The following is a 20,992-nucleotide window of genomic DNA, read 5'->3' on the forward strand; positions in this document are numbered from 1 at the left end:
TGCTTAAAACTTGGTAGAATGGCAAACAAGCCCATTTCTAAAAGCTTATTCTTACCCAAGTTATTTAATATCAAGTCAAAACAAATATTTAAAATAACTCCAAGATTTAACAATTCACAATATTCATGAGACAGCTAATTCAGAATATATAGATTGTTTGACCTCTTAGAAGAATACAGCTAGTACATCATTTGACGAGTAACAAAGGGACATAGGAAGGAATAAGGGAGAGAGGAAGGGAGGAAGCTAAGCAGGGAGGAAGGGAGGCGATGCCCACTTGCACTTTCTTACAGTCTACACAATGCGGGGAAGGCAGTGCTTTATTAAGGTTTACTGAATCTCTACTCTTTTTTCTCTTAATTCTCATGAATTAAAGATCATCTCTAGTGAGATTTCTAAAATAAGTTATAATAAAATAAGTTATTCCCCCTTCTAGTGAGTATTCAAATATTTTTCTGCTTTATGAAGTTGCTTAACTGAGACAGACACACAAGTGCTTGAAGTTTTGGACTCCGGTAAGCGAGTGGGCTGCAAAGCTCTAAAGGGAAGGAATGGCTTTACTTCAGGAAACGAACGCTGCACACAAGGATCTTTCCTACTGTGATGGAGATAAATGTGTTAAAGTTACTTAGACTTTCAAGGAAGAGTTGCTGGCTGGATTCAACTAAATGGTGCAAAGGCACTATTGTGAAAAGTTACACTGACTAGAAAATGCAATACACATCACATCTACAAACACCACAGGAAACGAAAGAGTGAGAGCTCCTATCTAGTTTGTATTCAGAAGGTCGCATATTGGTGGAAAATGACAAGAAAATGGCTTATTGTGGGATTTTGTAAAATGACACAATAAACCACACCTCAGCCTGACAATCAGTCCTGAGGACAAATGACTTACAGTAGAGACCTTAGACTTGGAATTTCTAGCATTGGAGAACCTTTAAACAGAATGGCCTAATAGTGACAGTTGAGAAGGGATCTCATGGATAGGTGGGAGGCTCATCATGCCTGCAATCTGATTTTCATCCCTGGAACTCAGACTAGAGAGAGAAGAGTGTCCTGAAACCATCCTTGGACACCCACGTGCGTACCATGCATGTGAACACCCTCACGTAACCCCCCATGCTAATGATAATAAGAAATCAAAACGTTAAACAGGCACCTTGTGCCATGACATGTTCAAATCTCTCTCTCTCTCTCTCTCTCTCTCTCTCTCTCTCTCTCTCTCTCTCTCTCTCTCAAAATCCCATATTCATATTATAGATTCAGAAGGAAAGAAGTGAGGAAACATGTCTTACAGGGAGACACGACATAGCAGAAACAGCAGTTTTCTGAAAGATGCTAAGGAGGATGGTCAGCCTTTAACACAGACTGGACTAGAGCTGGGTTAGAGCAGCAAAGGCACTGACCCTGAACTGAGTGGGAAGAAGGCAGAGTGGACGCAGGCTGTGGGCTCCCCGTGCTTTGCAGGACTGGGCAACTGCTCTTCAAGAGAATGGGAGAATGATCCCACAAGGCAACTCAGGAACCACCCTGGCTGCTGCTGCTCCCACAGACAGGACAGAGAGCCTTCCTACAGTGCCAGGAGGCTAGGATGGCTGTTCCCAATGTCCAAGGGCCCACGCCAGCCCTCGCAGAGAGCCAGAGCAGAGGCTCTGCAGTGGGACTTTAGCCCAGCTCCATCTCCAAGCCCTGGGGTCTCACCACTGTGCTCTCTCCTCCGAGGGTGACTCTAACTCACATGCAGTAGGTAGAATCTATCCTTTTGTACCTGGCCTTTGTCATTGGGCATGCAGTCTTCAGGGTCATCCATGTCATGAATGACAGGATTTTTTGCTTTTTATGGCGTAATAATATTCCAGTGTGTGCACTTCATTTCCTTATGCACTTGTCTGTGTAGCTGTCCTGGATATTGTGAATGTTGCTGCAGTGACCCTGGTGTCACTTACCTCTTTAACACACGACTACTAATTCCACTCCTTTTGGAGTTAGGCTCAGAAGTCTGACTATTCGGTCAAATTGTAACACAAAGGCTATTGTAGCCCACACTCTCACAAACAGCACAGGGTTTCATTTGCTCACAACTTGGCCATTTTCCTTCTGGGTTTTGGTAATTGTTATTCTATCAGGCATGAGATGACACACTGTGGTTTTGATTTGCATTTTCAGTGTAATTTTAGTGATGCTATATATCTGTCCACAGAGCTGCTCACACATTTTGGATGTTGGCCCTTATTACAATGTGTGGCTCCGAGTATCTTCCCCATCCCACTGGATATCTCTCACTCTGCTGGCTAGTGGCGTTGCCCTCTCTGCTGGTTAGTGGTTCCTGTGTCTCTTGCTCTGCCAATTAGAGGTTCTTATGTCTAAGTCAGTTAGCCTGACATGGTGTCATTGCCTCTGCTAGTGCTGCTTCCAAGGGCATATCCAGAGAGCACGGCTGAGCCCATCATCAAAGGTTTCTTGAAATCTTGAATGTGCGTTGAGTTGATGACTAACATGGTGAGAAGTGAATACCCCGTTTCCCTTTCCGGCATCAGAATGCCCATCTTCCCAGCACTGTCTGCTGAGTCATGGTTCATGGGCCATGCATTTGGCCCCGCTCTTGAGGATCCATTCGGCATACACATGTGGGCATAGGTTCTTACCTTCTCTCCCATGCCATCAGTCAGTGTTCGTGTTTGAGTGCCCAGACCATGTGTGCTGTTTTGACTACTATAGCAATGCAATATCTTTTGAAATTAACTAGCGTGACACTTCTAACTTTGTTAATTTTGTTCACTTGATTTTCTAGGGTCATTATGGCAGTAAGAACAGATACCCCTTATAGATGCCTCTAAAACCTACATGCTCTGCACACATTACAAATGTGCACAGTGCATACACATACGTGCCAGGTGTATACAGCCCACAGTTATAGCCTATGTCCTTCTGTGCACACATAGTACACATGCACAGAGACTGAGAGCGAGACATCTGGCCTCCATGGTCCACCTTCCATTCCACACTAGGACTTCCCCTTTAAACTCCAGCCCATCATCTGACAAAGTCAGTGATCCAGGTCATGATTATAGGATTTGTCACCATAAAACATACGTTCAGAGCAGAGTAATGCAAAGAACTAATGCAAATCTCTCATGGACACAACTGCATTATCCTTACAAAAAGAGTTTCAAGTAAGTTTATAACTGATGGTCACAGCTATAATGAGAACAATTGCATCTGCTAGAGTCTGTATCCATCTTCAGCCATTTACAAGTGGTGCCATGTCCTAGTCCTGTCATCACTGTCTGCCTTAGCCATTTAAAGGAGCCTCCTTTCTACTGCATCATGGACCCACCTTGTCAGAGATCCACTTCTTCGGGTCTTGACAGCGAAAGTACTTCTGTCCATAAGAGGGAGAATCATACGTGCTCAACGTGTGTATCATTGGGATGTACGTCTCCTTTTTATGGTAGGAAGAAAATGGCAAAAACCTGAAACAGGAAACATTCACGGTTAGACTTCCAGAAACAACCGAGTCAAAGAGTTTAGAAGGCAAGGGTTTAGAAGCAGAGCACCTGCACTCACTTCAACCCTGGCCGCTGTTACAAGCACTGGCTTCTGGGACCCCTCCTTTCCTATTTGTCTAGTGATGAAGACATTCAAAGGTTCCTAATGGGAATTTTGTGAGTTTTAAATATATAATGATGCTGACTATCCAATCAACAATTTGAAGGTGACAGGTTTTTCAAATTTCATAATATAAACAAAATGGCATTTTAAAATTGTTTAAATCTCAAAAATACAAAAAGCAAAAGAAATACTATGCAACACAGGCAGTTCTTACTGACATCAGGTTTCTGAAATCAAAGCTCATGGCACACCCCCCTGTGAAGGCATATCTGATCAGGTGTGAATCAAAGACCACCTCTGCTCCCACCTCAGCTCTGCTTTGCTCCTGACTTCCTTACCTAGTCGCATGACCTCCATGAGTCCTGACTTCCACACAGAGCTGCTATGAGCAACAAGCGACTGCATGTGGACCATCATTTAGCACGGAGTCTGACTAGGACACAGGCCGTGCACATGGTGAGCAAGGGAAGTGTCCTGCTGCATCTGGCAGCGTTTTATTTCATTTTGATCTTTGTGATTAGTGTACGTATTAGTGGTTATACGCAGAAGACTAACTCTCACACTCCTACCGCACTGTCCCTGCAGTAGGCTCTCTGTGCAACCTGGCAACTTGTCCTGCTGGCCCTGCTAAATCCTCATTGGAACTCAACAAATAAAAGAACAGAACTGTTAAAGAACAGAACACTTTTAAGCATCCATGAGAAAGAAGACAGAAGAACACAAGCTGGAGACAGCAAGGGGCCCTTTCTTAGCAGGTGGGAAGAGGATTGGGAACATGTGACAGAGAAAGTATGAGGAAAACGAATGTTAATGTAAGAATCAGGACAGAGTGATGCCCAAGAAAATTAAAAGGCTCTCTCTCTCTCTCTCTCTCTCTCTCTCTCTCTCTCTCAGGACTCTGAAAACTGATGCTGTGGTCACTGCAGAAGGTGAGATTGATGACGAAAGCTGAAGCAGGCAGATCAAAAGCATCCCTAAGTGACTGAGTGAGGCCCTGGCTTTGTGTTCCCAGTCTGCATCCCATGTATTCATTAAGACACAGGCTCAGATACTCTGACATGAAGAGTTCGCCCTCCAGCCCCCGAAGCCCAGAACTAACACAGTGCAGTGTGCCTCAGACTGAGGGAACACTGGATGGAGTGAGGGAGCACTGGATGGAGTGAGGGAGCACTGGATGGAGTGAGGGAGCACTGGATGGAGTGAGGGAACACTGGATGGAGTGAGGGAGCACTGGATGGAGTGAGGGAGCACTGGATGGAGTGAGGGAGCACTGGATGGAGTGAGGGAACACTGGATGGAGTGAGGGAGCACTGGATGGAGTGAGGGAGCACTGGATGGAGTGAGGGAGCACTGGATGGAGTGAGGGAGCACTGGATGGAGTGAGGGAACACTGGATGGAGTGAGGGAGCACTGGATGGAGTGAGGGAGCACTGGATGGAGTGAGGGAGCACTGGATGGAGTGAGGGAGCACTGGATGGAGTGAGGGAGCACTGGATGGAGTGGTACCCAGGGAGTGTATCCCACAGTCCATCCATTTGCTTCTTCCTCTGCTCATCTGTAAACAGACTGTCACGGGAACCTATGCAAAACTATTGCAACTTCTCGAAAACATAGCAAACTTCCAGAGACGTGTGCTCAAGGGCCAACCTTGAGAAATATTTTAATTAAAAGCTCATTTTGTGGTATAATGGAGTCTCCCCATCAAAAAGCAAATCACACTCAGTTTCTGGTTAGATTTGTTTCCTAACTGGAAAAATCAAGGTATCATAGTGTAGTAACCAGGTTCCAAGGGGATATGGTGCTCAGGAAATAAGAAGTAGTTGTTTTTTTTTCTTTTTTCAAAATAAGGGATATTTTAAAAAAAGAAAAGCCTGAAAACTAAAAATATACAGCAAGTTGAAGTAACTAACTAAGGAAAATATTTTAAAACTTCGAGTTTAGTAAAGTTGAGGCTTAGGAAATGTTGATTAAACCATTACTGTGTCCTGATATTTTCACATAGTACATTTAACTAACACAAGATACTTTAAAATATAAGTCCAAATTAAAGTTTTATTTATCACTGTGTTCCTATGTCTGCTTAAACAATAAACATAGAAAAAGTCCTACTTTAGTCATTTAATTTGGACCACTGAACTTTATATTTTCAATAATATTTAACATTTTAACAATGCAAATAGAAAGCTTTAAGTTTACAAAGTTAGTTACCAGAGCATGAAGTATTTGCATGTATGCATGGAAACCAGCTTCCATGAAGACAAATTATAGTCTTTCTGATGCTAATTTGCACACGGGATGGACCTCACAGACATGCAGAATTAACGTGGCCCCAGTGTCCCTGAGTACTCGTAGATGGTGTTAGGAGTGGCTGCATTTAGTCTTTGTCTCTCCTTGAATGGTGTTTCAATACATTTTTCTTTTGTGTCTGTGTAAAATTTGTTCATGTGCAAAATGAAGGCACGGACAAGGCCCACAAATGAATCCTACTTTAATTTAGCCACAGTGACTCAATGAAGTCACATGCATGTGTGGTCTTGAGTGTATGCATATGTACATAAAGTGTATATTCAAAAATACCTGCAAGTTGCGTAATCTTTAAATAACTTTTATCTTAAAATTAATAAAATGACTTAACCGTCAAACAAATGGTTATGAAAGTTTAAAATTCACAAGGTAGGTGATTGTTAAACTTTGGTTAGTGTACATTTATTTTAAACTTTCTTCTCCAAGCTGAAACATATCCTTTGTTGCACTTTGTGCCTTCACTGGGCGCTGCTCAGTCACCTGGACTCCACGTCTCAGAAAATGTGGGCTAGCCTACGGTTTCTATAATCTTACTGAAGATGCAGATCTGGAGAAATAAGTACGTTTTTATTACACTTTAAACTTACTTCATATATGTGCGCAGGATATGTGGGCCATGGACACGTGGAAGTCAGAGCACAACTTCAGAGTCTGTTCTTGCCTTTCAATGTGTGGGACCAAGTAACTGGACTCAGGTGGTGACACTCGGTGGCAAGTGCCTGTCTGCTAAGTTATCTCACTGCCCAGATCTAAGGAAAACGTCTTCAAAGCAGTGTGAGATAAAGGGACATATGCTGGTGACTCACCACTTGGAGGGACAATTCTAGATTTGCCAGAAGTCCGAGGAAGCAGTAGTTGAAAACGGTTTCAGAAAATGATCTATTGTAATTGACTTGGAATGTTAATATACTTAGTGTAATTTTCTAAATAACACCAACAAATTACCCTTCTTTCTGCCTTACAACTCTGTTTAATTTCCCATCTCTTCATATAATCTTATTACTGTCATTCATAATTCTAGGTTTCTCACCAACCCACTTATTTTTACTGACAGGTAATTCAAATCTTCAAATCATGAAGCTCAATCTAGTATTGATTCAAGCCTCAAATCTTCAGCCTTGCTTAAGCTTTGTACACTGAACTCCATCTGCCCGTTTTCTCTGTGCCCTAACTGCCTTTGTAGCCAGTCTGCCGTCCTTTACCCTCTGGGCTCCTGTGCATGCTCCTCCTGTTGACATGTTGATCCTCTGCTCTCCTCAGAATCCAGTTCAACTCTCCCCTCTCCTAGACAGCTGAGTCCACTTAACCCAGCCACCCTTGTTTCTCCATTGCCTAAATGTTACTCATTCAACTGACATTAAGGGGGATTTTCTGTACAATTATCCCTTTGGAAACCACAGATATGTGGTGGAAGATACAGAATACTTGGAAAGAATTCTCCTTATAGGAGGAGACAGGGAACTGGGGAAGAGCACACAAAACATGTGATGGGGGACAAAGTACAGAGGCAACAAGTGACCAGAGGAAGGCCGTATTTGTTCATGTGTGTGTGTACATGTCAGTGTTCATGCATGTGTACATGTCAGTGTTCATGCGTGTGTATATGTCCGTGTTCATGCGTGTGTACATGCCAGTGTTTATGCGTGCATACATGTTGAAGGGAGCTTGGAACTGAGGGCAGCTTAAGCTTTTGCCTGTCAGAGTTGAATAAGGAAAGATGAGCTTGTAGAAGTCAGGGAGCTGGTGACTGTGTGTGTGTGTGTGTGTGTGTGTGTGTGTGTGTGTGTTGCTCTGCCAATCACTTAAATTAGCCAGACCTGTGAGTTAGAATCAACTGGAAACACTTCAAACTCATACCCTATGAGCTGAACTTTCTCGTGGTTGAGATTCTGATTCTATGTCTATAACCCGAAAGTGACATACACTTCACTGTCCCTAACTAATTCGCTGCCCTAACACTAAAGCAAATCTCAGAGACCTGCATTCAATCTTCTCTGTATAGTTTGTCCCCAAGGGGAAGGGCATATTGTCATCACCATGGTGTTAGCCAGTGACTCTACACTGATGATTTATTTCTCCCTGCAGAAACATGTCTTTCTTTAACACAAGAACAGTGTTTTCCAGTGCACACTGGGGATACTGAGCAGTCTACAGAGGAAAATCAAACAGTGAGCGGTGTAACAAAAGCCTTCTTATCAACCAGCTGCCTCTCTGATTCATTTGTCTGTGCTTCCTATCCTTTAAGTTCAGTCCATTACCATTTAATTAGTCATCAAGTTTTTTGATGGCTTTTGTTCCCCTCAATCAGAATCCTGGCTCATGGCCTAACTCATAAGGAATGTATCTGCCTCACATGACACGTGCTCCTCTGAACCATACTTGATTCATGTGTTGATGGGATGTGTCCATTGACTTAATATGTCTGTGTCCTAAGTACATTCTTTGAGTGGGCCAATCTGATAATTCAAACTAAGCAAAACAAATCCTTTATCACAAGTATGACTGAAAAACCATTAGCTGTGTCTTCTGCAAACTTCTTTAGATTTTGAGGGCTTTAAAGACAGGGCAGAACTTTAGTGTTCTGTGGTCATTTGTTGAAGACAATTTTTTTTTCTTCCAAAGAGCAAGTCAACAAGAGAGCATAGCTCTCACCTCATGCCAGCAGAATAAAGGGTTCTTATGTAGACAGAGTCTAGAACTTAATTACAAAGGCTTATATATCCCCAGTGCTATGAGGTACCAGAACTTCACTAGAAAAATTAAGCTAGAAAAGGGAAGGCAGTACTTGGTGAATTTCAACTGGAAGTTGGCTGGAAGAGGCCTAGGTATCATTGTCACAGAGACTGAGGCTCAGTCACTTTACGGATAGTGTGATTGCCCAGAGACTGCTCTCCTCTCAGGCCTGTTTGGAACAGCCTGTGCTAACCGGGTCAGCTAATTTTGCTTTTAACTTTAAAGGGCTCTGAAGATTAATGAATGGTGCATGCTGGGTTAGTAATTAAAATAACGGGGAGTTACAAATAAAAGTTAAATTGTAAAGGAAACATGAAAATATATGATATACTATCATAATATATAACAACAGTTCAGAAATGTAAAAATTATCAAGGTGCAAGGTGTGTTTTTTAATTACACCCATAGAGAGGTTATGTGATGCATTGTTCCCTTCCTCATCAGTATTCTTTAGTGATACATCCCGGCAGATCTAATGCATATATAGAATACTTTAATGTCTTTTAAAAATGCTGTTTTAATCTAGTTTTTAACCCTTCCTATAGCACTTTGTCTACACAGCATGTATGAAAAGATGCTGGTCTTCAGAAATACTAGAGAATGTCTAGAAGCAAGTATTACAGCATTGACCAGGAGCCTCATCTAAGCCAAGTTACAAACTTGCATCACGTACAAAACAGATTAAATTCACATTTTGCATGTTTTTCCCATTAGTTTCAGGCGTGCTGGGAGAGCTCAGGAGTCAGATTGCTAGTTTACTTTGCTCCTAATATTTATAGGATAGTCCCCATTTCACCTACATCTCTGAATAATTATTGAAAATTAACAAGTTCAATCGTCCCAAAAGACCAATTCTTCCTCTGATCCAGGATTAGTATCTAGAGTACATAAAGAATGAGAAAATGCTACTGCATTGGTGGAGTGCAGATGTCTTTTCAGTTGTCAGCCTTCCCTTTAGCAACTGAGCCATCCCTCCAGATCAGAATGCAGGGTCTAACATAAAAATCTGCATACATTTAAACCATGGCTTGTCTACAACATGCCTGAATGGTGATGGTCTCTTCTGAGGAAATGCCTGCTTGTTACCACAAGTTTCAATCCTTCATGTTCTTACTCCAAAGCTATGAAACAATCTTGAGTCCTAATCACCAAAGGATCCCTCAAGTTTAGTTCAGCTTAGAGTTAATCTCACCACCTAATCTGGGCTTTCCCTTGATTTGGGAAAGCTTTTATACATTTTGATACTATTACAAATTGCTCTACATTTGGTGACTTAAACTTGATGAAGGTCAGAAGTCTGAAATGAGTGTTATTGGGCTGAAATGGAGGACAGAGACAGAGAGACAGAAAGACACACACACAGACATACACACACAGACACACAGACACAGACACACACACATACACACACACACAGACACACAGACACACACAATGCTTCCTTGTGGAGGCTCTAGGTAGAATCATGGTTTGGGTCTGAAATGTCTCTAACAGGCTCACGTGCTTAAAGATTTACTTTTGATATAACTCTAATTAAGGATGTGAAAGACTTGTATAATAAAAATATTAGGACGCACAAGACAGAAATCGAAGACAACAGCAGAGCATGGATCTCCCAAGCTCATTGACTGGTAGTGCTGGTTATGAAATGGCCATCTTAGTGAAGGCAATCCACAGAGTCAATGTAATCTCCATCACAACTGCAACACAACTCTTCATACCGATCTTGAATTTCTTATGGAAACACAAATGCGCGCGCGCGCACACACACACACACACACACACACACACACACAGAGACAGAGACAGAGACAGAGACAGAGAGACAGAAAGACACACACACAGACATACACACACATACACACACAGAGAGAGACAGAAAGACAGAGAGACAGAGTAAGAGACACACACAGACATACACACACATACACAGACACACAGACACAGACACACACAGACATACACACACATACAGACACACACACACACACACACACACACACTCACACAGACTCACACGAGGATAGTTAAAATAATCCGGAATAATAATAAGAACTGAAATTATCTACATCATCCCAAATTTCAATTGTATTACAGAGCCATACTAATGGAAGTCGGATGGCATAGGCAAGAACACAGACATGTTGGTCAACAGAATCAACTTGAAGATGCAAACACACAAGTCCATATGCCTTATAGACACTGGGCTTTGGACAAAGAATCTATAATCCACACTAGAGAAAAAGACAACATCTCCAGCAAATGGTGGTGATAACGTCGGATGGCTGTGTGTAAGATTTAAATAGATCCTGATATCACCTTGCACAAAACTCAGTTCCAAGTGGACCAAGGGCCTCAGTGTAAGACTGGCCATCCTGAATCTGGAAGGAGTGGGAACAGGCTTGAACCCATTAGCACAGGAAAGAGCTTTCTGATCAGGACATTGACAATGCAGGCCACGATCAATAAACAAGGCCTTATGAAGCCGACAAGCTTCTGTATAGCCAAGGAAGCCATCACTGGACAAAGATGCAGCCTAAAGAACAGGAAGTCATATGGTTAGATCTAAAATACAGGAAGAACTAAAATATCTGAACACCAACAAAACAAACCACCTAACTAAAAAGTAGAGAACAGAACGAAAAAAGAACAAGAAACAAAAATGGCGAAAATCATTTAAGAAATTGTTCAACACCCTTAGTCATCAGGGAAATACAAATAAAACTACTTTGAGGTTTAATTTTACCCAGCCAGAATAGCCAGGATCAAAAAAATAAATGGCAGCACATGCAGGCAAGGATGTGGGGATGCGGTGGGAGTGGAAACTTACATAGCCACTGTGGAAGTCGGTGTGGCAGTTCCGCAGGAAGCTAGGAAACCTACGCCATGATGCAGCTACGCTGCTATTGCACGTTTGCCTGAAGAGCATCCATGCTCACGGCTGCTCCCTGTTCACAAGGGCTAGCAATCGGAAACCACGTAAATGCCCATCAACTAGTACGTGGATAGCGCAAATGTGGTACTTTTATACAGCAGAATTGTTCAGCTGTTACGAAAAATGAAACTGTGAAACTTTCAGGTAAGTGGATGGAACCAGAAAACAAATCCTGAGTGAGGTGATCAGGAGTCTCCCCAGTGAATATTCCGTGTTTCTCTCATGTGTGACGAGTTGTCTAGAGGTGGCTCTAAGATCTTAATAACTATAGGGATTGGGTACCTAGGAGGGATGGCAAGGAGAGGAGGGTCCCCAGGAAGGAAAAATAGAACATGTTATTACAGAGACAAAGAACAGGTTAGAATCAGAGGATTGAATAGGGAGATGGATGGAAAAGAAAGGTGGGGGCGGGGAGACAGCTAACACTAAAGGTCATTTGAAAAAACAAATAGAAACCCACTGTTGTTGAGCCTTCCTAAAAATGTATACACACATAAAACAAGTCTAAATTGAGGCACCAAGTAATAGGGGAGACAGTGCCCCAAAGTAGGCATTTTATGCCACCACATAAAACCTTCATTGCCGGAAATGGGTTACATCTTCTTGTTGGCCAAGTGGACCTCACGGAAACCAACAATCATCACAGGTGATTGCTGGGGTTGCTCTCTACAACCTGAGGGTAAGATTCTACTGCAAAAGACAACACTTATTTATGACATCAAACACAGAGAAGTCAAGGTGGTCCACAACTAAAACTTCATCTCTATTGATGAGCAATGACAGTGCTGGAAGGTTCTTTGCAGGTACCTAAGTAGAAATGTAATCATCAGTATCGCTTGCTATAAATTCTGTTCTGTCATCAACATCACTAACTTGTCTGCAAGAAATACTGGATGTGACCGTGGCATAAATAACCAATCACTTTTTAAACTGTTTATGCAGCTCACAGTTCCATGAGACGGAACTCATACCTAACACTGCTAACGTAGCCAAGACCTAAGTCTACAATAGGTTATGGCTCAGGGGAAGCTATTAGGATTTCATCAAATGAGCACGGCAACCAAGCATCCTCATGGCATCCACAGGTCAGTGCCCCTCAACCATATCAGAGGTGCAGAACTTGAGAACTCACACAAAGACCCACAGAACATTCACAACCCTGTCGCCAAGGCTCAGGTGGCTGTGCAGAAGAGATAGAAAGATTGTAAAGCCAGACATAATGGATAACTCCAGGGGAACAGTGTTTTCCAGACATAACAAGACTGACAAAAAGATAGCTCACAGAGACTGTGTCAGCACTCAAAAAACACACGCAGGGTCAGCTCTGAGAGGTAGAAATAAATTCAGGGCTCCACCCCTAACTAAGAAACTTTCTGCAATTGATACCTTCTGACAAAGCAGAACAGGTTTTCTCCAATAGTGTCTCATTGGGCATATCCATCACACTCCAGAATAGACACCATGCCCAGGAGCTGTTAGACAACACAAAAGGAACTCGATGGTATTTTGTCAACTTGTATCATTTTGGCTTTGTGTGGCTTTTTTTTGTACAATGGGTTTTTATTTCAATTTTTCATTTACATGTTTTTATGGGATTTGTGGGCTTTTTTCTGATTCTTTTTGTTTGTTGAGAGGGGGAGAGAAAATTAACAAAGTTGGGTGGGCAGGGATGTGAGGAGGTCTAGGAAGATTTGAGGAAGGGGAAACATGACAAAAATACATCATATGAAAAATGTTTTTCATTACCAAAAGCCATAGAAAGTTTTTGGGGAAAATAAAATAGCATGGTTGGCTTTTGTTAGCAAAACTAGGCAGGCAAGACATGTGGCATTTTATGGCCATGATTAAAGTAGGAAATTACAAATTCTTAGTTAAGATTCAAAGGAGAAAGGAGAAAAAGAAGAAAGGGGGTTGAATTTGAAAGTGCCTTGCCGGGTGGAATGCAGAGAGCTTCAGTACTGACAGGATATGGAGAAGGAGAGGGTGAGTGCCCCTGGGGCAGGAAGGTGGGCGAGGTTCACACGTCAAGGACAAGGGGCCAGTGTGCCAGGCACTGAGTCTTAGACATCTAGTGGAAGTAGAAATGAAGATGGGGCTGAACATGTAATTCTGGGATGCAGAAGCAAGACCGGGACTTGTAGAAATCCCTGGAGTAGATGTGGTAGATGGAGTCTCTCAGAAACAACTCACAGATGCTATTTGCACAAGACGGATGTCTGCCTTCAGCTGAGCCCATTGCCTCCCAGTGACACTGCTGTAATACTTTCCAAAACAGCTTCACTGAACACAATATTTCTTCACAGATATATCGGTATTGGTGTCCATGACTTGTCCTGTCCTTCTGACAAAGTACTCTGGCAGGAGCAGCTACAAGAAAGAAGGGTTTTGGAGGGCTCATAGCTCTAGAATCATGGTGGGGATTCTGAGGCAGCAGACTTGTGAGGCTGCAGTCTAGAAGCAAGAGATGAAAGGTGTTGCTTAGCTGCCTCTCTCCTCCCACGTGCATTCTGGTACCCGTCCACAGAGTGGCGCTGTCTGTACTTCAGGTGGGCCAGTGCACCTCAGTGCCACTAGGTGCTGACAGACATTGCCAGAGACACCTCAGCTCTGATTTTGACACTGTTCTGTTGTGAGTTGCAACATGTTCTCTGTCATGATGACATTTTTCACTCTTAAACTGCCACAATGATTTAATTAATGAAAACAAAGACCTTTTTGACTTCCTTCCAAAATGTTTAAAATTAATTTTGTCAACAATGGCACACATGTACACAAACATATTCGGATCACTCTCTCCACTCCCCTGCCCAGGTTCCCATGTTTACCAACCACCCTCATCACCACCAGTTCTTCCCCAGACTTAGGACTCTGGGCTCTGGAAAACAAATGCTTGTACTGGTTGTATACAAGAGATTCTCCACGTGAAGCTATCAAATTTAAACGTCTCTGCACTTTTGCAATGTTTAACTTTTTTAAACATTGTGCTAAAATGATTTTGAAAATTATCATTTGTGTTACTGACAAATTTCATAAAGAAAAAAAACAAGAAAGTTCCATGAATTTAGCTTAGGATTAAGACAAAATTCCCCGTGGTTTTTGAAATGGCTCTAAACATACTTTTGCTACTTTGTACTATGTACTCACGCAAAGCCACAATGTCAGCGTTGGTGACTGAAATCAAAATGCCAATCAACTTTGAAAAGTGCTGAAGATGCTGTTTCTTAGAGACTCAGACACTCGAGCAAGTTCAGCTCTTTATACAAAGCAGTCACATCCGTCTTATTGGACCCATTTACTTCAACCTTTAGCACATAGCAAACTGTACTTAAAATTGTCTTAAATTAATCTCCTGTGTCGTCTATTATCAATTAGTTGCATACCTACATATTTACACATCTGGAGGCAAATAAAAATTCCTTGAACTTAAAGAGGGAGAATGGGTGGTGAAAATTTCTGATGCTTATATGAGGCCCAGCCTGTACTTGTAACATGACTTCCTCCTCCTCCTTGGATAGCTGTTGTGCAGATATCTGTAGCATATGCAAAGTGCATGTGCTGTGTGTGTGTGTGTGTCTGTGTGTGTGTCTGTGTGTGTGTGTCTGTGTGTGTGTGTCTGTGTGTGTGTGTCTGTGTGTGTGTCTGTGTGTGTGTGTCTGTGTGTGTGTCTGTGTGTGGGTCTGTGTGTGTGTGTGTGTGTGTGTCTGTGTGTGTGTGTGTGTGTGTCTGTGTGTGGGTCTGTGTGTGTGTGTGGTCTCTGAAGGTATGTGCATCTTGGCGGATACAGAAGACAATTGTTATGTCCTCTCTGCCTTGTTTCTTATCTGCCCTCCAAGTGTCGGGTCACTGATGTACGCGGCCACCTTTTCAGCATGTGTGCTGGGGATCTGAACGCTGCTCCTCTGCTTAGGCAGCAAATCTGCTAAGCAATCTTTCCCAGCCCAGACAATTAATGGTTATCTTTATTTAGATCCTTCTAAATTCTTATTGGTGAAATAATTTCCTAAGAGTCACAGCAACACTCTGCTGATGAGGGCAGGTCAGGAGAGCAAATGGCTGGTCTGAGGAGAGTCCTAAGGCTTCATGGTGGGAGAGTCAACATCTGAAGTCACTCCATTCCAGTTCCTCCTAATAAAGTGCAATCCATCTCCATGACGACGTGAACACAAACACCTTTCCGTGGGAATAACACTGATGCTCCATCCTTCAAGGCCACTCAAGAAAATTCTAGAAGGCATCATGATGCTTGGAAAAGCGCTGACTTCTATGTGCTCATCAACAGGATAGCCAACAGTATCAATTATTTTGGTAATTACTCTTCCCTTTCATATGCTTTACATTGTTGAAAACAGAAAAGTAATTCTGAGCTGGGCAGAGTGATATACCTGAAACTGGCACAGATGAGGACAAGGAAGGATGAGCCAAGGTTAGGGCTAGCCTGGGCTACACAAAGAGGAGGCCCTATCTCAAAATAAAAGCAAACAAACTTTAGGACATATCTCCTTACATATTTATACAATGCTAAATATTTTTGCTTCAATTTAGGCAGTACCAACATGTAATTTCTGAGGTAAATCTATATATTTTCTTCAAAACTAATTGGCTAAGGTAAGGTATTTTTTCTTACTTTTGATACATTAGGTTAACTTGATCAGATGCAGAAAAAGTCGCTAAACATGCTACTTTTTTTCATGACAAATAGTGGCTCTAAAGTAAACCTAGACAATTCCATAGGATGTGTGATCATTTCATCTTTAAGTTTATAAACAGTTTTATTTTTCAAGATTTGTTTAAGACTTCTTTACCCTAATAACTCATGTGTATCTTGACTGACAAAATGATCAAAAACCCGGTGTGAAGGAGAAAAGCCATTCTTGTTTCTTTATGAACACAGTTTAATGCATTTGTAATTGCTATTGTGTAAGTTACTGCCATGTAGCACACAGTGGTTAGTAGTTATTGTCTATGGCACACTATGGTATAGTATGCTATTATGTAGGGATTTATATGATACTAAATTATTACATTATAATTAAAATCACCTGTATTATTACCATAATCATTTAGTATACAAAACACTAAAATACTGTGTGATACACTGCAATAATGATTGCAGAGACAGTCTAGGATAATAACAGTAATAACAATAAGTCCATTGCAGATTTACAATGGTCCACTACAAGTTACACAGGACTCTGCTGTGGACAAAGTCCCATGAGAGAAAGGAAACATCCAAGAGAAGGGTGTTCTGTGTTAGGACCCGAGTCACTAATGCCACTAAATGACTTAACACTGACTCTGCTGGTGGGTTAGCCTCCATGCTTGCCTTTATTCTGCTCAGTTATGAACCAACCTCTTTCATTGTACCTGATTTAAAAAAAATGTTTTGCACTGTTGTCTTCAAGCACAACTAGTCCACAGAAGATGTGTTTGTTTTATTGTATGTTATTTTGAAAGCATCACAAATAAATGAGTGCTCATTGACACAAAGATTTTATCCTCAGACATGCACGGCTGTCATTATCCTCGAAGAGGGCCACTGGTATGCCTCTCTGAGGGGAGTGGCCTGTGGATTTGCGTTTGCCCTGGGAGTGCTGTGCATACATTCTTAGCATCATTATTGCCTGTTTATTACTGTGAAACTATTGCCTCTAAATAGGCAGATAGTGAGTTTACCTCTCTGTACAAGAAAAAATTTTTTTCTGTAATAGAGAGTAACAGGAAATGCTGGAAAATTTGAATGGATGAACAGAGCTCAGTTAAACACTCACATCTTGTCTTGCACGTTGCGCATCCGTTCCTCTTGCTTGAATGCCTCTCTGGCCACATGAAGGTGGTCGATAGGTTCCGATACCCTCAGGGTAGGCTCCAAAGGCTTGTAACGCTGTTCCAAGACTTCATTGATGTCTCGGAAGGGCCCCTTAAAAGACAGAAGGACAATGTCTCACTATAGAAGAGTCCCGGACGCGTTGACAACTGTTGTGCTAAACTTATACAAAATATAACAAGCTTATTTCAATCATTTTTAAAACACCATTTTTCTTAGAACTAAAACAAGCAAATTTAAAAAAGGGTAGTGGGGACACACACCTTTAATCCCAGCAAATCTCTGAGTTCAAGGTCAGCCTGATCTACAGAGCAAGTTACAGAATAGCCAAGGCCACACAGAGAAACTATGCCTTGAAAGAAACACAACAAACAAACACACAAAACCCTCTCATCTTTAGAACTGTTCTCTCCAATGGAAGTGATTGTCTTAAAACTCTTTGTGCTTTGGCAGATGTCCCCCACCATGTCAAGAAGGTCTGTGTGTGTGGCTAGCAAAACCACAGTCTGAGCTCGCTTTACACTGCAACATCACAGGCTCACTGTCTCCAATACAACAAAGTGTGTACTTTTTTAAGATAGTAAAAACATGAAAAGATTATGAGGATTAATTTTCCAAAAGTACTCCTCTTACACATTAAAAAAGCCTGTACAGGGGTTGGGGATTTAGCTCAGTGGAAGAGCACTTGCCTAGCAAGCGCAAGGCCCTGGGTTCGGTCACCAGCTCCGAAAAATAGAAAAGAAAAAAAAAAAAAAAAAAGCCTGTGCAGGAGTGCAGAGAGAACACCTTGTGTCCTGCACAGATGCGTCACCAGTCATTAAAAAGCCAATGGCCTACGGTGTAGGTGGGAAACAGGTGGGATATCAGGGAGAGGAAGAATTCTGGGAAAGAAGGACGTGGGGAGATGCGCTGGGAGGTGTGAGGACACAGACCATGGCATCTGAGCCAGCCGCTTGGCAGGGTGTAGGCTAGAGCGCTAGAGCACATGGACGTGTTAGGTTACATGTAGTCAGAGAAGAGCCTCGCCCAGGCATATGTAAATATATATTTTGAGTCTGAGTCTGACTTCTGGGAGCACAGGGCTGGGAGGAAGAAGCAGGGCCTAGCTTCAACACGTGGGCGCCAACTCCTGTATTTACTTGTTGGTTCCTAAGCAGAGATGCCACACTGCTCATCCTCTGTGATCTGAGCCTCGGTGGCTGCAGAACGAAGAACACAGTGTTTCAGGGCTACAACTGAGAGAAGGGAGCCCACAGAGGAGCCTGTGCTGAGGCCCTGCACAGCCAGCACAGACCGGATCCACTGGACCTCCAGCCAGCATCACATCAGCACAGACACCCAAAAGCTCAGGCATGTGCTGTGCCCTTTACGACGTATTGTTTACTATTGCTTTAACCACTGCATAGGAGAGGAATAATACAAAATGGACAAGGATTTCTTCTCTCATTCCTTATTCTTAAAAATGTCTCCTTTAGATGGGTTATTGCTAAGACGACGCAGCTGGAGCGTCTGCGAGCAGCGAGTGAAGACGGTGGGCTAATAAAAAGGAATGATTCACGCCTCATTTACGTTCACTTATGTTTTACATTAATAGAAACCAATAATAGGAACCAGTTACCATAAAAGTCATGGACCGTAAATAACACAAATGGCAGATCAGTAGCATCTAGTACTTTCCGCAGCTGGACAGGAGGATTGCTATATTTGAAAGTAGTTAATGGATTTGTATTGGAAGTTTGCTTTTTAAAGACATATGATGGTGATTCCAGCCTGCTATGAAGAAACAGAAAGTCTTAAATTGGACTCTTTTGCCCCTTGAAAAGTTCAATGGTTTAAATAATTGGTATTTGGTGTACCGCAGGTGCAAGTCACTCTGTAGCCCGTTTTCACCGTGCGTAAGGCAGAGTAAGAACTGTATGCAACCTGGGGTTCCCTTTAGTATGTATAGTGTAATACTCACTGTGGCAATCGGAACATTATACAGCCGGAAAGCAGCAGGAAGGTTTATGTGTTTTAAAAATAATTTAAACGGCTTTTGGATGATAGGAACATCAAAGAAGTAAAAGTTTAGAAGTTGAGATTGTAACAAGTTTAGCCTCCACGTGGAGTAATAGTTTCTTCAACAGAAGCCTTAAACCTCTGTTGGGATGCAAACACACACACACACACACACACACACACACACACACACACACATGCACGCACGCACGCATGCACGCATACCTATCTACTTCAATCTACCTTTTTATCTGTCTGGGATTCACTAGAATTCACAGGAACCTTGCCCGTAACAAAGAATGAAATAAGCTCCTCTTCTGGGTGCTTGATCTGAGCTTCCTGCCCCCAAGTCAGTCTCCATGTTTGCAGGCTCAGACCACCAGCTTTCTGCCTTTGAGCTCAATGGTGCACCTCTTTAATGAGTAAACTTGACATCTGCTGACACTTTTTGCCACCATAAAGATTTCAGGTGTATCCTGTCCCACACATTCCTCAAGTGACACAGGTGACTACACATGGAAATAACTTCAAATTGCCATCATCTCTAACCAACCATCCTTGGAGTGTGTCCCTCTAAATCTCAACATGAACCCAGGTCCTTCTAGCAGTCTCAGCTGTAACTGCACAGTGTTTGATCTGTCTTGCCTCCATGCAGGTCTTGGTTATGAAAATCAAATCTATTTCTGTTCTTCAATCAGTGTTATTGAATAGTCATCCTGTATTTTATAAGTGTATATTAAAGTTTAATAGTGACTTTTTTTTAACTGAGTAGAGTTAAGGTGTCAAGAAATCACCTTTCAAATTCCAAATGTTGCATTCAAACGCTGGCTTCTGGCAGCCCTAAGTGTCCTCAATGTATAGGTAGACATTGAATAAAGGAGATGTGGCTTAGGCAGGGCAGCAAAGTAGTCCTGCTGTGAATAAAATAAGGAAGAGGGAAGAGGGGACAGAAGGAAAGAAACAAGACTAGCAGAAATAGAAGGAAGAATATTACAGAAAGACAGAAGAGGAAAGAGGTGAGAGAGAATGTAATAGGGGCCCATGAAGAAAAGAGGGACTGTGGGGTATAGGAGCCGAGGAAAAGAACATGACTAGAAATAAATGAGAGAAAGGAAAGAAAAGGAAATATATTGATAAAGATGTTTTATAATTCTCTCTAAAATGTTGTACAAATGTCAGTTAATAGTACTTATTTTTGTTAATGCTTTTAAGAGAGGGAAATTCGTAAGTAAAGGCAATCGAGGACATACTTACAGAAAACAGAAATTAACCACGGATAAGCGGTGTAGGAAAAGTTCTAACACCATAGAATGCAGGTCTTACTAAGAGGCTGACTCAGTGTTAGACAGGGAAAGGTAGTTTCTAGGATGGTCCCAACAGGTCCTGCTGGTATTCATTGTTGAGTGGTCTCTTATCTTTGACAGAAACAGGTCTACTTATCTCAAAAGGAGCAGAGTAAGCACCGAGGGATATCAATTCTAGCTTGTGCTTTGAGAGCTTACTCCCACTTTCTCTAGGATGGCTCCCATTGAGAGAAGTCAGAGGCCACACTGTATGGCAACTTTGTGGAGTGGACAACTGAG

At 42.2% G+C, this 20,992-nt stretch overlaps 1 protein-coding gene across 4 annotated transcripts in view; it reads right to left on the reverse strand.

Annotated features, from left to right (window-relative positions):
- Spata17 (spermatogenesis associated 17) overlaps nucleotides 1-20,992 on the reverse strand; it is a 178,708-nt gene that overhangs the window by 42,671 nt on the left and 115,045 nt on the right. For all 4 annotated transcript variants that reach the window (NM_001429827.1, NM_001398667.1, XM_087581443.1 and 1 more), the window contains 2 exons: nucleotides 17,356-17,504; nucleotides 3,341-3,476 (listed from right to left, as the gene is read on the reverse strand). In NM_001429827.1, the coding sequence (NP_001416756.1) occupies nucleotides 3,341-3,476; nucleotides 17,356-17,504 (285 nt within the window). The remainder of the gene's footprint in view (nucleotides 1-3,340; nucleotides 3,477-17,355; nucleotides 17,505-20,992) is intronic.

Source organism: Rattus norvegicus, chromosome 13, assembly GCF_021556685.1.
Source record: "Rattus norvegicus strain SHRSP/BbbUtx chromosome 13, alternate assembly SHRSP_T2T, whole genome shotgun sequence".
NCBI classification, from domain to species: domain Eukaryota; kingdom Metazoa; phylum Chordata; class Mammalia; order Rodentia; family Muridae; genus Rattus; species Rattus norvegicus.